Source organism: Hyalella azteca, unplaced genomic scaffold, assembly GCF_000764305.2.
Source record: "Hyalella azteca isolate HAZT.00-mixed unplaced genomic scaffold, Hazt_2.0.2 contig3778, whole genome shotgun sequence".
Taxonomy (NCBI): domain Eukaryota; kingdom Metazoa; phylum Arthropoda; class Malacostraca; order Amphipoda; family Hyalellidae; genus Hyalella; species Hyalella azteca.
In genome coordinates this window covers 69167-85373 of record NW_025934014.1, presented here as the reverse complement: position 1 = coordinate 85373, position 16207 = coordinate 69167, and the positions used below count along the sequence as shown (strand labels likewise).

The 16207-nt window shown below is 37.9% G+C and overlaps 2 protein-coding genes across 3 annotated transcripts; both read right to left on the bottom strand.

Moving 5' to 3' along the window:
- Positions 1 to 1406: 1406 nt before the first annotated feature.
- Positions 1407 to 5722, bottom strand: LOC108681420 (chitooligosaccharidolytic beta-N-acetylglucosaminidase). Its single transcript, XM_018170444.2, has 6 exons — positions 5646 to 5722; positions 4798 to 4871; positions 3335 to 4283; positions 2942 to 3088; positions 1962 to 2483; positions 1407 to 1650 (listed from the first exon to the last, which is right to left on the bottom strand). The coding sequence occupies exons 2-6, from the start codon at positions 4857 to 4859 to the stop codon at positions 1465 to 1467; spliced, it is 1866 nt and encodes a 621-aa protein (XP_018025933.1). The 5' UTR covers positions 4860 to 4871; positions 5646 to 5722; the 3' UTR covers positions 1407 to 1464.
- A 4363-nt stretch (positions 5723 to 10085) lies between these two features.
- LOC108681421 (chitooligosaccharidolytic beta-N-acetylglucosaminidase) lies at positions 10086 to 15985 on the bottom strand. 2 transcript variants are annotated; one of them, XM_018170445.2, is made up of 6 exons: positions 15886 to 15985; positions 15106 to 15179; positions 12612 to 13578; positions 12207 to 12353; positions 11501 to 12022; positions 10086 to 10584 (listed from the first exon to the last, which is right to left on the bottom strand). In XM_018170445.2, exons 2-6 carry the CDS (start codon positions 15174 to 15176, stop codon positions 10405 to 10407), a joined length of 1887 nt encoding a protein of 628 aa, XP_018025934.1. In that variant the 5' UTR covers positions 15177 to 15179; positions 15886 to 15985; the 3' UTR covers positions 10086 to 10404. The 2 variants fall into 2 exon arrangements, with proteins under 2 accessions (XP_018025934.1, XP_018025935.1); XM_018170446.2 differs by having other exon boundaries at positions 15921 to 15943.
- Between the last annotated feature and the right edge of the window lie 222 nt (positions 15986 to 16207).

The following is a 16207-nucleotide window of genomic DNA, read 5'->3' as shown; positions in this document are numbered from 1 at the left end:
GTTTAGTGAACATAAAATATCTAGCAAACTTATACATAGAGCTAGATGCAATTTTCCACTTGTATTCATTAGAACATGACGGTGATGTTTAGACCGTGACTCGTGATTATCTTCTTGATTTTGCCTGAGTTTCCAACTTAACAGTCATACGGGCCAAAATTTGCAGTAAACATAAAATGTATTCTAAACTGCTGAACAGATTTGAACGAAACTTTGAATGTACACTGTAGATATCTAATAACCTAAGGTAATGTTTAGCTCGTGCAATTGCGAGTTATGCAGCTATACAGAGAAGCGACCGGCATTTTTGCGGTCAATTGTTCTATCTGAAGTGAATATGAAATGTCTCCGCAACTAACAAACACAGCTCGATGAAACTTTGCAAATGTGTTCACCATGAGCTAAGGGCGATGTCGTGGTCTTTTTATCGATTTCGCCTTTGTTTGCGACGAACGTGAACTGTAATCAAATGATAATGCTCCATACAAATTTTGTTTATGTATTGAATTCCGCTTATAACCTTGATTCGTCGCAAATGACAGCGAAATCGGAAAAAATGAACACGATCTAAACATCGCTCTTAGATTCTAATGAATGCATGTGCAAAGTTTCATCGAGCTGCGATCATTAGTTTGAGAAATATTTTATGTTCACTGAATCTTGGAGACCGCTCGGGTGACCGGTCGAAAAGTATCCGAAAGGTGCGGTAGCTCCTTTCCTCCTGCATTTAATTGGTTTTACTAGAATATGCACTCCTATGAAATTAAACTATAAAGCTTATTAATTTCGACACGAATTTTTGTTAGAAGATAATTTATAAAATTACACAAAAAACTAATAGCGGTTTTGTGTAATTTTATAAATTATCTTAAAAACATAAATTCGTGTCGAAATTAATTATTTTTATAGTTTAATTTCATAGGAGTGCATATTCTAGTAAAACCAATGAAATGCAGGAGGAAAGGAGCTACCGCACCTCTCCGATACTTTTCGACCGGTCACCCGAGCGGTCTCCAAGATTCAGTGAACATAAAATATTTCTCAAACTAATGATCGCAGCTCGATGAAACTTTGCACATGCATTCATGCATAACTGCAGAACGGGAACCAACTTTGACTTTAAAAAGCTCTCGTCCATTCATGCGCATTTTGGTATTTTATAAATTTACGGCCTATATTAGCTATATTTCACTAATAATTTTCATTGGCCGAAATGCAATAAATTTTACTGAAACTGACGTTTACTAACAATTTATATCCCTCGCCGTGTCAGGATCCACAACTTCATGTTTATGTCTTGATTTTTTTTTATTTGGGACTGAATACGTAAATGTTCTCAATGTATGGAAGATAGTATTTCTCAACCTCATTTGGATGATATTAACTTAACCAAATAAAAACACGCATTATCATATCTTTTTACTTTTTTACCTACGTTGTGCATTTATTTATGCATCTATGATATTATGCTTTGTTGATGTAACAAAGCCCTTCGTTTTGGTGGCACCACTCAGGCTGGAGACGATCGGCCTGGACGCCGCGTTTGACGAGGCGTTGGCGATGGTTGACCATGCGGTACTCTGCGTCCCTCCAGTCGTGGTCAGGGTCGCTCCACAGGCGCTCACCGAGAGCGGAACCGCGCGGCCACAGCTGTCGAATGTAAATTGTCTTACGTATCATAGAATACTTATTTGATGAATTTCTTTGCCATTAAGAGTAAACGTAACTGAAAATTTCACCCAAAATTCATATTTGGGCAGAATTGAAACACAGACACAGATGAAGAATCCGTTTAGTGGATTTTACTTGCTTCATTAATTCTCATAAACGATTGATTTTGTCCGCAACCGAATAGACCGTTCTGTCATACCGAATAGAGATAAAATAATTCATGTTTTACCACAAGCAGGAAAAGCTTTTTATATTATTGCAAAAAAAACGATATGTCATTCTGTTCTCACCCTGACATCGACGCTCTCGCTGTCGACTTGTTCAGACCACAGAGCGGCTTCGCCGCCTAGAATCAGGCTCAGGTCAACAGTGCTGGAGAGATTAAGAGCAATTTTATTAGGGCTGTTGTCATAGACGGCTTGCCATTCTTTGTATGGCGAACACCAGTTATGTCCATCACCAACCCACGCACCGAGGCCACAATCCAGATACCAAGCGTCGTAGTTACTGAATATAACCCTAAATTTATTCTCTAACAGTTCCTTGATCAGAGGGTCGGTTCCAGTAGACCAAATTTGAATGATGTATTTATTTTTGTCCAAAAAACGTGTTGTGCGTCCTTTTTCTGTGAGATGGGATGTCCAGAGAATGCCTGGCACGGGCAGGTTGTTATTAGCTTCAGTCAAAAGGTCGTAGGCTCGATTTTGGAAGATACTCCATTGCCCGTAGAATGAGTCTGCTGAGCGATCGACTCTATTCGAGCTCATGTAGTTGACAATTTCTTCAGAGGAATTCCAGCAATTTAAGTTCACCTTCGTGAAAAATGAAATCATGCGTCATTGTTATTATTTAAGAACGTTTAATTTTGTAAATTCAATATCACTTCCATGCATTACAATTATCTAAATTTAATCTATTCCAAACATTGCAGGTCAAAAGGAAATCCTAATTTTACATTGTAAATATTTGTTCTGTTCAATATGTAGTTTATCACAGATTTGTTGATTAATTTAGTAGATTGAGATATTGCTATTTGCAACTGAAGAGACAAAAATACGTGCATAATACACATTTCATACATTTTCATAATATTTTACATGCAAATTCTTATGTTTTGTGCTTATCAAGCTTGCGCTGTAACAGTATTTCTTTGTTTTGGTCGTAAACACATTTTCTTCGAATAAACCTCAACCTAAACCTCATTAATAAACATAAATTGCAACTGCATAAACCCAATTTATTGTCAAGTTAGTCTTGATTTTTCCATTACCTCATCGCCTCCAAAATGGAACATGTCAATGGGGCCGAACAATTCAACCATTTCCTTGTAGATTTTGCCCAGAACTGGGTAGATGTTCTCATTTGCAATGTTCAGTTGGCCGCAAGGCGGCTCAACGCAGTACTCTTGCCAGGGCTCCTGAAAGTTTTTAATAAAAATAAAGAAATGGTCTAAATATATCAAACAGTGTCAACTAAATAAACTAACCATTTTTCTTTCAGTTCGAATTTTATTTTTGGCTTTGGCTCTCAATATTTTGAGAACATGTTATGAAAAAGTTGCACTTTCCTGAGAGAATTTCAACGTGTTACGTTCAAAATTTATGTTTGATTAAAATATCACATTGAAGTTTTCTGCCTTTGACTAAATTGTAAATGTGTATACCTGTTTATAACACACGGTGAGCTCTCCGAGGCCTTCTTGCGGTCCCCATTCCCAGCCACTTCCCACGTGGGCTGGAGCATCGAACTCAGGCAGCACTCGCACCCCTCGCACTCGTCCATACACGACCAAGTTGCGGATGTCTTCAGGTTGATACAAATCTCGATCTGAATAGGATCCATAATATGCCATCTTGGGTAGAGATTTCAATACCATTGGGAAGGAATGTGAATCTGTGATATGCCAGTGAAAGGTGTTAAGCTTGTTGGCTGCCATAGCGTCAAGGGTTCGTTTGATGCTGTCCACCGATATGTAGTTCCTGGAAGTGTCCAGTAGGAGACCACGGTAGGTGAAAGATGGTTGATCTGCTATGTCCGCAGAGTTAACGATCATGAGACTGTTTTCGGCTTCTTCATAGTCAATCAATTGACTCAAAGTTTCTAGTCCATGGCGAGCTCCAAAGAAAGTTTTCGCTCTGATGGTCGCATTTGTAATTGATGACGAAGGGAGCGTTTCGACGAACAATGAGTACTGTTCGTCGCTTACGTCTAATGTCAAATGAGACTGGGAAGGGCCTTCTATTTCAATAGAAACACGCAGTTCAATAAACTTGGCTCCATCCCGAGATCGCCAAACGACTTGTCTCTTTTTGTATCCGGGATGATATGCGTTCAAGTTATCTTTGAAGATCTCCACGGCCTGGACAACTAAAGCCTTATCTGCTTCGCTGGCTACTATGTTCTCGGAGACTGCCGAAGGTAAAAAATACTGAACCTCATTTCCGATTTTAGCAGACTTTGGCTTAGGCCACAATGGGCCGTACTTGCCACATGTTATCTTACACGCTGCGTTGCTGGAAGTACCTGACGTAGTCGCTGTCACAAGCTCCTTGACGCACACTGAATCTTTGCCTTCCTGTGGCACGCACCGCCATGTCCACGGGTTGGGGAGCCTGGCAAAAAGTTAGCACTATCAGCATCGGTATCAAGCTGGCGGCAAACAATTCTGCAGAATGCACATCAGAAGAATAATATGCGTTTAAAAATTATATTTTAAAGACGACACTTATAAAGAATCCAATGTCTCCGATGTTACACATGTTCAATGAATTTCTAATTTAATTATTAATTATCAAAAAAAGTTAATTTTTTAATTCTATTTTTAAAATTTAGAAGAATGGTAATTTTTCCAAATTATTTATTCTGTCAATTAAATCATGTATTGCCTCAAACTTAACGCAAGTGTGTAAAATTTCAGATCTATTGGAGAGGTACAGTATAAGTGTGTTAAATATCGATTTTTGAGATTTGTAGCAGACAAACAAACAACATGATGTGAAGTTAAAGAGAAGTGTTGTAAAAAATTACGTTAGAAAATTAGACGAAAAATTTATTTTACTACGAAATTATTAGTGCATAAGTATCACGAGCTGACCAGCGTATATGTATGTCTACGTCCATACTCACTCAAACTGTCCCGAGGCAACGTAAGCGAACGCGAAAACTGTGAACACTTGCAGTGACCACATGCCGCCTAGAATCTGGGGAAAATAATAATACAATAAACAAAGGTCACTGCAATGCCACAATTTCAAATAATTCAGTTTTTTGGTTCGCAAAAGTTCCATATATTTCAGTGAATGCAAACTTATTTAATGGAGTGTTTGATTATTGAGCTCTTCAGCTCGAAAAGCGCTAGCCGTTCATTAGGCAAGGGCTCAATGAAGGAGAAGCTTAAGAGAAGTATGCAGCGAATATTTTCGCAATGCGTAACTTGAAACACTTTACAACAAATGTGGCATTAAATATATACCTTTTGCAAATGAAATCTAACGGATAGAAATCACTGCGGAAATATCGTGCATAAAAGTTTATGAATGTAAGTACCCAAAGATGCATCTAAAATGTTCACGTTAATGACTTTAGACGATATGAATGAACAAAAAACGTTAGTAATTCACCCATTCCATGACAATTGCCTTAAGCACTATGGCATATCAGTCCATTCTCACACATTTCTACAATTGTCTTGGTTTCAAACGCATAGTTGGCATGCAGGTCGTTCACACCGCCCATGCTATGCACACAGCCTTTTAGCGGAATGGCCATCACAAAGTTGTACTTTCGATTTGACGCCACGCCTTCCTCATGTTCAATTGGCTGACTTTCTGATGTTTATAAAGTCTAGTATTTATTCACATCTCCCAGTTTACTTCATGAAAACTCGATTTTATTGCAAACAATATTTATATTTAAAGAATATTTAACAAAAAAGGTGTGGAAACACATAGACCGAGGCCATTGTTAAGACATACCTCCGCTGCCAGCAACGTCGATTTTAAGACTGCGGCCTGCAGCGTCCGCGGTGGCTACTCAAGTAAAAAACATGAATGTGGAGCCAGACAGCATCGCAGGAGCTAATACCGGTCTCTGGAGCCTTTGTTATCGGCTTCAGCCCCGCAAGCAGAGATGCATTGGGCTGCGAATAGCTGCCCAATGCCCAATGCGCTTAGCTGCAGAGGGCATTGCCTTCTACACACCCAAGCGTCTTTGTCTAGGAACTCGAAATTATTGTGATGGCTTTTAAAAATAAAGTAAAGTAATAAAAGATAATTAAAAACGAATTATATAGAAGGATGATCTTGTATAAAATTTTGTCAGAAGGAAGCCTGTTCCATGAACGAACGTTGAACACACCACTCCATATATGAGGGGAGCTATGTTATCTCTATTGTATGAACGCAATAACCTCATCTCAAGTATTTGGTCACATTCAATATTGCATCTTCATATAAAACTAACTAAACTTCTCTGGTTTACAAATTTTGAAGATTTCTTCATTCTTTGAATCATTTCATACACGTAGCTATATACAGTGTTCACAGATCCTCGAGTTTCATTTTTTCATCTCACATGTAGGAAAACCCCAGTAGGATGAAATTATTTTTGCGAAATTGTTATAATAAGCTTAATGATCTTGAGCCGACGCGCGACTACGCCTTGCACGGTGTTGCGCTAGAGGCACGGCCAAAACTGGTCGAGCAACTGCGTTGAGGGCGGCGACCCAGGCGCACCAGCGATACGACCTTTGAAGAAACTAAGGCTTAAATCGGCTCTTAAATTTGGATCAGTTCCTGAATTCGGTATCTGTTTGATTTTTCAATCAATTTTCGGTTCATCGTTTGGCGCATGATCATTGCAAAGTTATTGAGAGGGAATTGGCTGGATGAATACACAGTCGAGGCGATTTAATATTCATACACAACGGAAGGAAACTTTCCTCATTTTTAGCGCATTTTCTCATTTTTTCCGTAGTGAAGTTCAGGGAATGTTTTAGAGTTATTTTAACCATAAATAATAATATTGACAATGAATTTAGAAATGTAAGAAATAGTCTAGCTTCGGCGAAAAATTAACCGTTTAATATAGAAGTGTCTCGGCAGCAGCTAACTACAGGCGCTGTCGGTGCCGTTGTGGCTGGTCAGTAGGCAGTAGTGAATTATTAGGCTTTATTTCAGTGAAAACCAGTTTATTGTTAAAGAGCGTGGGTCGATACGTGTGCCGTTATCGGTGCTTAGCCTGCGTGGGGGTATTCAGTCAAAGGTACAAATTAAGGGTCCGGAGAGTTACCATGCAGATCAACTGATTCAGTTAGTTAATTAGTAGAGAGAGCTTCCACCATTCAGTTCATGTCGAGGGTGAATTAGGAGTGTATAAGTATTATGTTTATCAAATAACCATAAAAGGGTGAGACATTCCCACGTAAAATCATCCCCTGTATGGCTTAGACGGGCAACTCTGTCATTCTGTTCCTTACTGCATGACTGCTCACGTAATGCCTTTGTTCAATAATAATTAACCCCCGCAGGTTATAATGCATTGAGGTTGCGGACCCTACTTGCCCTCATTAAGATGCTGTTCCCCGACCCCAGCCGTCCCAACAAGAGTGTTATTTCAATCTCAACATAGTTCAACAATTTTCGAACAAGAAAGAAACAAGTTTCTACCTTTACATCAATCAAAAAGTTCGCATTGGCCAGACCTACCGACGCGGAGAAGCAGTGCAGTAAGTGAATCAGCACTGCTGCCGCGTGCTTGTACACTGAATACACGCGTGTAAACTGTATGCAACATGTCACCAATATGGCCAGTCTATGATCGGTACATTGTATCCAGTTTAGAAGCGCGAGCTGCAGCCCTGGGTAGTCTGTTCGACAAGTTTTACGACTTGGTGGTTATGGCTCATAAGTGAATACTCTAATTTTTTTTCCAATGCAGACCATGTAACTGATAGGAAGTTACATGCCAATGTTACTGTTTGTTGATTATTTCAAAATATAATATACCTATATTCGAAACCAAAGGAATTCAAATAAAAATTTAACAATTCTTTTGACGCATTTACAGGATAAGCGTAATTTACATATGTAGATAGGATTTAAAAATAAAAAATATATGAGTATTATTTTATGTTACGAAGTTAACAAAACAGCTGTAACCGAATATGAAGGAAGCAAAAAATTCACGTGAAAGACAAAAACAGTACAAACGTATTAAATAGAATTATATTATAGGTATTGATTCCTTCGGTGAAGTTGTAACCTTCCCCTTGCTCTTGATAATTATCAGGCAATCTTGACAATTGTTATCCCGAGCGCCATCGGAATATCAATTTACTGTAACTTAAAACAATAATATACGTTTAAAAATTATTTTTTAAAGACAACACTTAAAAAAAATCCAGGGTCTCCAATGTTACAGATGTACAATGAATTTCTCATCTTATTTTCGAATATTAGAGAAATTAACTTTTCATTTTTTTTATTATGTAACATTTTTTTCAAAATTATTTATTCTGTCAATTGATTGATGCATTGCCTCCGACTTTACATCAAGTATGCAAAATTTCAAATCAATTGGACAGGTAAAAGTGTGTCAAATATCAGTTACTGTAAGATTTGTAGCTGACAAAATTATTTTTTCAATTTTTCTAACATTGAAAAAAATTTTTTTGAATTATTTATTTTGTCATTTGATCATGGATTGTCTCCAACTTTACACAAGTGTGCAAAATTTCAGATCGATAGGATAAGTAGAAGTGTATTAAATTTCTATTATAAGATTTGTAGCCGACAGACAGACAAATAAAAAGTAAAGTTAAAGAGAAGTGTTGTAAAAAGACACCAGTTCATAAATTTGTGTGTTACACAATAGGTAGAAGTGTGTTAAATAACACACTTCTACCTATCCAATCGATCTGAAAGTTGGCATGCTTGCGTAAAGTTGGAGACAATGCATGAATCAAGTGACAGAATAAATGAAGTGAATGAAGTGAAATCAGTTATAAGATTTGTAGCAGACAGACAGACAACAAGAAGTGAAGTTAAAGAGAAGTGTTGTAAAAAGAGACCAGTTCATAACATAACATAACATAGTGATGTCGGCTCTGAAGTGTAGGCCTGATGTGGCCTGTCGCCGATTCTTTTCCATTTCGTGCCTTGTTCATAGAATCTAAACTCGTGTCATTTGACCGGATCTTTTCATGACTGGCGATAGTTTGAAGTAGCTACTCTGTCTCTTATACACATCTAGATGTGTATAAGAGACAGATATATGGCGTCTCGAGACAGCAGACAACTTTATAGCCAATGTGAGGTCCATCGGGCAACGAACATTCATCGTTTTCGCTTAAAGTATCAATACATTTGATTTTCAAACTTGATTCAAATTTCAAACATTTCAAATTGAAGGATAAGCCAATTACAATTGTTTCTCAATCGATGCAATGCAATGCACTCTGCATTGCACAACACTAATATATATTGCCACTACACGCATACGACCAGCCACACTTGCTGCTGTAGCTCAACTCAACTTCTGCGTTCCAATTCACTTGCAAATAAAATAATATACATTTAGAAATTACTTTTTTAAAGATAACACTTCTAAGGAATCCGGTGTCTCCAATGTTACACATGTACAATGAATTTCTCATTTTATTTTCGAATATTAAAAAAATTAATTTTTTCAATTTTTTTAATAAATAAAAAACTTTTTCAAAATTATCTATTCTGTCAATTGATTCATGCATTGCCTCCAACTTCACACAAGTGTGCAAATTTTCAGATTAACTGGACAAGTAAAAGTGTGTCAAATATCAGTTATAAGATTTGTAGCTGACAAAATTATTTTTTCAATTTTTTTAATAATGAAAAAAAAATTTAAATCATTTATTTTGTCATTTGATTCATGCATTGTCTCCAACTTTACACAAGTGTGCAAAATTTCAGATCGATTGGATAAGTAGAAGTGTGTTAGATTTTGATTATAAGATTTGTAGCAGACAGACAGACAGACAAACAAGAAGTGAAGTTAAAGAGAAGTGTTGTAATAACAACTAAAAAAAAGAAATTAGCAATAAAATCTCACATTGTTTCAGAGAATATCAATGAGTTTATGCCCTGGTCAATGGGCGAGCCTATATAAGTTACAGGGCATCCTATATACGAGTACAATTGAACAATTTATGGAATTTGGAATAATTGGTTGTGCCTGAACAATTCCTTCAGCTGTTTGGTGGTTGTTCCGTCTACCGCCTGACATGAGTAACCGGAGCAATATTGTCACACGGGCCTACCCAAGAAGGATACGTTCTAGTGAGCGCAAATGATGCACTGATGGTTGCCGCCACATACGACAACTTTAAAATGTTCTCTGTTGTGTACAAACGTCCTCAGATTGCTATACTCAATAGTTTACGTATGATTCAAGTTGAAAGTTATGTTCCCGGAGAGTGACATACTGCGGTGAAGGGTTAAGTAGAAAATATAGAATTGCTGATTGAGAGTTCCACATTTGGCGAAGGAACAGAATAATATACAACATAGCACGGAGATTAATTGCATCGCATCCGAGGATCCGAAAACAGACCACACAGAGCATTGCTATCGAATATTTCCTTATTTCATTATTAACTATGAAACGTGTTTGTAGCTAAGTCTCATGCGTCTGCTTTGTGTGTTATCGCTCGATAAGGATCGTTAGTTAGTTCGTTATGATCGCTTCAGATTGTCATCAATTACGATAACATCGGCCTTGGTTTTGGTGGCACCACTCAGGCTGGAGTCGGTCGGCCTGGACGCCGCGTTTGACGAGACGTTGGCGATGGTTGACCATGCGGTACTCTGCGTCCCTCCAGTCGTGGTCAGGGTCGCTCCACAAGCGCTCACCGAGGGCGGCACCGCGGGGCCAAAACTGTTTAATAATAATAGCGGTTTCAGCGTTTATTAGGCCATAGGCCTGTCGCTGATTCTTAACATCGTAGAACATCCACAGCTTGTTGCGGTCTCGAACTCAAAACTCACTGCTATAATTCTGCTGTGCTTAACCGCCCGGCCTCCTTGCCGATTCTGACCAGAAACTGGCGCACAGAGCTGGGATCGAACCCGCGTCTCTCTGCGCCAATCTTGGTACTCTGAACTGTAACCACTGGGCCACCCTGCTCGTAGGATGAATGACGGATGAACGTTTAGATTTATGGAATATGTATGAACATTGAGATACATGCATGGGGAAACAAGTAATTAAGGTATTGTGATATTTGAAGGATGGTTTTCATTTTTGTCCTTGAATCTAGCTAGCATCGTTTTGAAAATTTAAAACAAATGATCGATAAGATCAAATCACAACTGAAACTCTGATCAGCAATATTATACGAACTGCCAATTTTGAATCGTTGTCTAATTGACACGATCTCTGAAAATCACCTTAAATCGTGAAAGTGCAGTGTAAAACAGTAATAAAACTGAACTATATGAAGAAGATCGTCCTGCGCAGTTCGCTCTGTTGGCGAGATTACTCATTTTGAACAGTTTATTGCGCTTCAATTGTTTTCGAATTAATTTACTTGTGTTTGAAGCTATTCTAAAGTTGAAGTATTTGAAGTTGAAGCTATTCTAAAAAACATCACTAATTGATTTTGCAGTTAAATGTTTGCTTTGTAATCGGATCGGGAAAGCACTTCTAATAATTTTTGACACCAAATTCCTTCAACATGCACTTTGCTCCTGACTTCCCAACCTAACTGGCTTATCTCACAATGGTAGCTTCGCATTTAAAACGCGCTAGAGCTGCAATTCGTGATTACATAACATGCAAAATATTGACTTACTCTTCCATCGATGGTCAAGCTGTCGGCTTGTTCAGTCCAAAGAGGGGCTTCTCCGCCTAGGATGAGACTGAAGTCCACTTCAGTAGAGACGTTGAGAGCTATTTTCTTGGGGCTGTTGTCGTACACGAGCTGCCACCCCTTGTATGGTGAACACGAATTCAACCCTTCACCAACCCAGGCTGAAAATCCGCAATCCAAGTACCAAGCGTCTTTGTTACTGAAGATTAGTCGATATTTCTGATCAAGAAGTTCCTTGATTAGGGGATCCGTTTTCACAGACCAAATTTGAATGATATATTTCTCTTTGTTGAGATAGCGGTTAGTGTGGCCTTTCTCAGTCAAGTGTGATGTCCATATGATCCCAGGTATTTTAACTTGGCCGTTGGCTTCAGTCAATAGGTCATAAGCACGATTTTGAAATTGACTCCATTGCGCATAGTAAGACTCATCTGTCAGACTCAAGTTTTTAGACTTCATATAAGTGACAATTTCTTCCGTAGTATTCCAACAATGAACGTTTACCTGCGCAATAAAGAGAGTTTACTGCAAGAAAAATTATTGAATGGCCTATGTATGAAATAAAAGTTTTCTCACTTTGCTAAAGTTCCGAACAATTAAATAGAAGTCGAGGTACAATGCATTGTCTGCAAAACAAATATTTTCCCATTCAACTACTTCATAGATTTGTGTGTTTTTTATCACTCACTTCGTCGCCTCCAAAATGGAATAAGTCCAATGGCCCAAACATGTCCAACATTTCTTGGTAGATCTTGCCCAAGATTGTGTAGATGTTCTGATTGGCAATGTTCAGTTGCCCACAAGGAGGTTGTAGACAAAACTCCTGCCAGGGTTCCTGGCGTTCGTAGGCATTGAATTCATTGTCAAACGGAAACAATGGATCAAAAACGATTAACCTATCTGATAAAATTACAATGTAGCCTCATCGTGGTTATTTTAAATCATCGAGAAAAAAAGTACAGACGAATTAAAAGTCATGTTGGCATATGCATTAATAATTGAAGTTATAGACGTAAGATTTGATTCGAGGTCGAAGCCAGACAAAATACATTCACTTGGGTTTAACCATAGTCTAAAATATCTGTAGCTTCACCTGGTCAACGCAGACGGTTAGGTTCCCAAGCCCTTCTTGTGGTCCCCATTGCCAACCGAAACCAACGTGTGCAGGAGCATCAAGTTCTGGCACAACTCGGACACCTCTTACTCGCGCATACTCCACCAACCCTTTCACGTCCTCTGGTAGGTAAACTTGACGTGGAGAATATGTTCCATAGTATGCCATTTTTGGCAAGGATTTTAGAGCCAAGGGGAATGTATAAGAGTCAGTAATGTGCCAGTGGAATGTGTTGAGCTTGTTGGCAGACATGGTGTCGATAGTTCGTTTGATAGCTTCAACTGTTATGAAGTTTCGAGAAGTGTCCAGCATAAGACCTCTGTAGGGGAAAGCTGGCTCATCTTTGATGTCAGCTGAGTTGACAATCATCAATTTCTTTTCTATTTCTTCATAGTCAATCAGTTGTGCCAGCGTTTCCAGTCCATGGCGTGCTCCGAAGAATGTTTTAGCTGTAATGTTGGCTGTTGAGGTTTGTGAACATAGGTCCGTCGTAACAACAAGTGCATACTTTTCATCAGTGATGTCTAGACCTAAATGGCTTTTCGATGGACCTTCTATATGAATGTTAATATTTACCTTGTGGTATCCTATTGGCTCGGGCGACTTCCAAGTTAGCTTTCCGAGAAGGTATTCTGAGTCATAGGTGTCCAAGATTTTCATGAAATTCTTAAAAGCTTCTGTTAGCAAAAGGGTGTCCTCTTCACTAGCAACAAAAGTATGCGAAATGGAGTGCGGCAAGAAGTAACTCAGTTGTTTACCGAGATTTACACTCTTAGGTTTTGGCCATAAAGTTCCAAACTTTCCACATGTTAACCGACAGGCTGGATGACTTAGTGCTGGAGTAGCTGTGTTCTCTGGGGTGAGTATACGTACACAAATGTCATACAGACCTTCTCCCTTTGGCTCGCACCGCCATGACCAAGGACTTCCAGAGAGAGGTGGTATTCTGTTGAGTAAAATGCTCTAGCTTGAATATGAACGGTCCATAATTTATTAAACAATATGCGTTTAAAAATTACTTTTAAAGACAACACTTCTAAAGAGGCGAGTGCCTCCGATGTAACCCATGTACAATGAATTTCCTACTTTATTTTTAAATATTTGAAATAATTGATTTATAAATGTTTTAAATCTAAAAATAAACATTTTTTTTAATTTTTGAAATTATTTATTCTGTCAATTGATTCATGCATTGTATCCGACTTTACGCAGGTGTACAAAATTTCAAATCGATTGGACAGGTATCGAAGTGTGTTAAATATCGACTGAAAGATTCGTAGCCGACAAACAAACAAGAAGTGAAGTTAAAGAGAAGTGTTGTAATAATTTAGATTATGAATCTACCAACAGTTGCGAGTCCGCATAAGTATTGGCCGTATTACCATTCTGCTCATTAATCAGCTGGAAACATAATTGCCTGTCATCTTAAAATGTTTGACTTCACGCCAGAATATGCCATATTTTTATTGAGGCAAGAGGAATACGGTTAATGTGATATGTTATTGCAAGACAGCTCTAGGAGATTAATCTGCAACGTGATTAAGCGCTTAAGAAGGTATCTAAAATTAGAAATTAAACCTCTGTGTTGCGGAACCATGTTTTTTAAATGAACCTGGACAAGACGATAAATTTTGCGGTAAAAATAAAATGACAGAGGACAAAATTGTCCTGGAATTAATTAATGATTTGGACCAACAATTATGTCCCGGAATTTAAAAATTGTTTCCTGGATGTTACGAAAGTTACGGTTTGCAGTTATTAAAGAAGTCCATCCGAGATATTTCCTATTGCGGTACGAGACCAGACAAGAAATTTCATTAAGACAGGAAACAATAAACGAAGCATTTCGAATGCGAAGATCAAATATTAACAAGTTGAACTCCTGACTAATAATATGCAGTTGGCAGACTTGGCGACTTTTGGCCGCCAACGCAACTTAGCAGAAATTTTCGTTGCTTGAATTGTCCAAATTTTTAAGACCCCCCATAACAGATTTAAATTTTTATGTAACTTATTTGCAAGGCCATGCAATTACTCTCGGAATGTTTGGCATACGAACGTCCAGCTCTTGCATTAAAAATATTTTCGGTTTTGGGTAAGATTTCATGCAACATCCGGCACTGTTTGAGTTATAATCAATCAGTGAGTAAGATGATACTAATCAAAGGTATTATCTGAAAAGTTATTGGGAAACAAAAATGAAATATGCATTTGAAAAAAATTTCGGAAAGAATTCATCATATAAATTTTATTATAAGAAATTCAACCTCGATAAATGTAAATTTAACGAAATTGTATTCATCTAATTTCATCCGGAACATTTCGTCTCGTCGCGTTATGTTCCAGATTTTCACTAAAAGTTGGAAATTGTCTCGAATTTTTTCGCTAATTGAAGCATTCCATTTAGAGTCGTCGCATTTCCGATATAAAAATATATATTTGAAAACCAGATGCCTTCTACAAATGAACTCACTCGGCATTGTCTGCTCGTGAGCTCCAAGCAATGAGTAGAAGTACAGAACAAGTCGTCCAGAAACCAGTCATTGTCTGAAAAAAATTCAATCATTAACTCATGAATTTATCATTGGTCAGGGTAACAATTTAAATTAAAAGATCTACTTTGCCCATGCTTCAAATAAATGATCTCAATTAATGATTAATAATGATCTCACTTCTGAATGGATCGGTTGTGTTCGGGTTGTATTTTCATAATTTCAGAATGAGACTTTTCGAAGATTATCATTTGTTGTCATACTTTGTATATAAATAAACTAGCATTATCTTTACTGAAACAACTTGCGCCGTTATTATGACGTAAACCAACAAATGTTTAACATGGACAGTGCACCTCTATCCCTATGACATGTTTTTTTTTATCAACTGCGAATTCAGATTGACTGAAGTAAATAAAAATAAGATGAAGGAAAGTTTGGAAGTTGCATTAAAGCAGAATGGAATTAACTATCATTAAGTAACGGAGAATCAACAAAACCTGGTAAATGGTGATTGATAGCAGACACTTCATAATAAGATATACTTCAGAGAATACATTCTGTAATGAACCAATAACAAGTAATTTTAGCGGACGAAATAATTATTTCGAATGTTCAGGTTAATCGAAAATATGCGAGGCCATCAATTTAATGCAAGTGACGCGATACAATCGAGGCGTCTTACTACAAACCACAAGTAATAATCAACTACATACACCAATTTCACTAAAGATCAGGCGCAAGCTATCTGAAAAAAATACCGTGCGAAGTCCGACGTGAGTATAGAAGTACAAACCAATGTTCCACTAAACAAACTCTAATTTTCCTCTCAACTCCAGTACATAACAATTCAGATCTGAGTCTCAGTAGCGACTGAGCGGCTCGAGCAAGTGAAAGCATATTTGCCACCGAGTTGACGGGAACACTTGTGTAGTCACAGACGTCTGGATTTGGCGTGTATCTCCGACGTCAAAGTTGTCGTACACTGGAAATACTCCCATTTAATTTTGTAAGCGACATGTAGGGTGAATAAATAATTTTGTTTCCAACCATACGCATCCTCTACAGGCTAATGTGCACTTA

Bases quoted from the DNA above. Each gene is read 5' to 3' on its own strand.
- LOC108681420 (XM_018170444.2), bottom strand. From the start codon at position 4,859: ATGTGGTCACTGCAAGTGTTCACAGTTTTCGCGTTCGCTTACGTTGCC. The intron at 4,284-4,797 runs GTGAGTATGGAC...ACTTTTTGCCAG, and splicing joins GTTGCCTCGGGACAGTTTGA to GCTCCCCAACCCGTGGACAT. The intron at 1,651-1,961 runs GTGAGAACAGAA...TACATTCGACAG, and splicing joins GCGAGAGCGTCGATGTCAGG to CTGTGGCCGCGCGGTTCCGC.
- LOC108681421 (XM_018170445.2), bottom strand. From the start codon at position 15,176: ATGACTGGTTTCTGGACGACTTGTTCTGTACTTCTACTCATTGCTTGG. The intron at 13,579-15,105 runs GTGAGTTCATTT...TTTACTCAACAG, and splicing joins TCACGAGCAGACAATGCCGA to AATACCACCTCTCTCTGGAA. The intron at 12,023-12,206 runs GTGAGTGATAAA...TTTATTGCGCAG, and splicing joins TCCATTTTGGAGGCGACGAA to GTAAACGTTCATTGTTGGAA.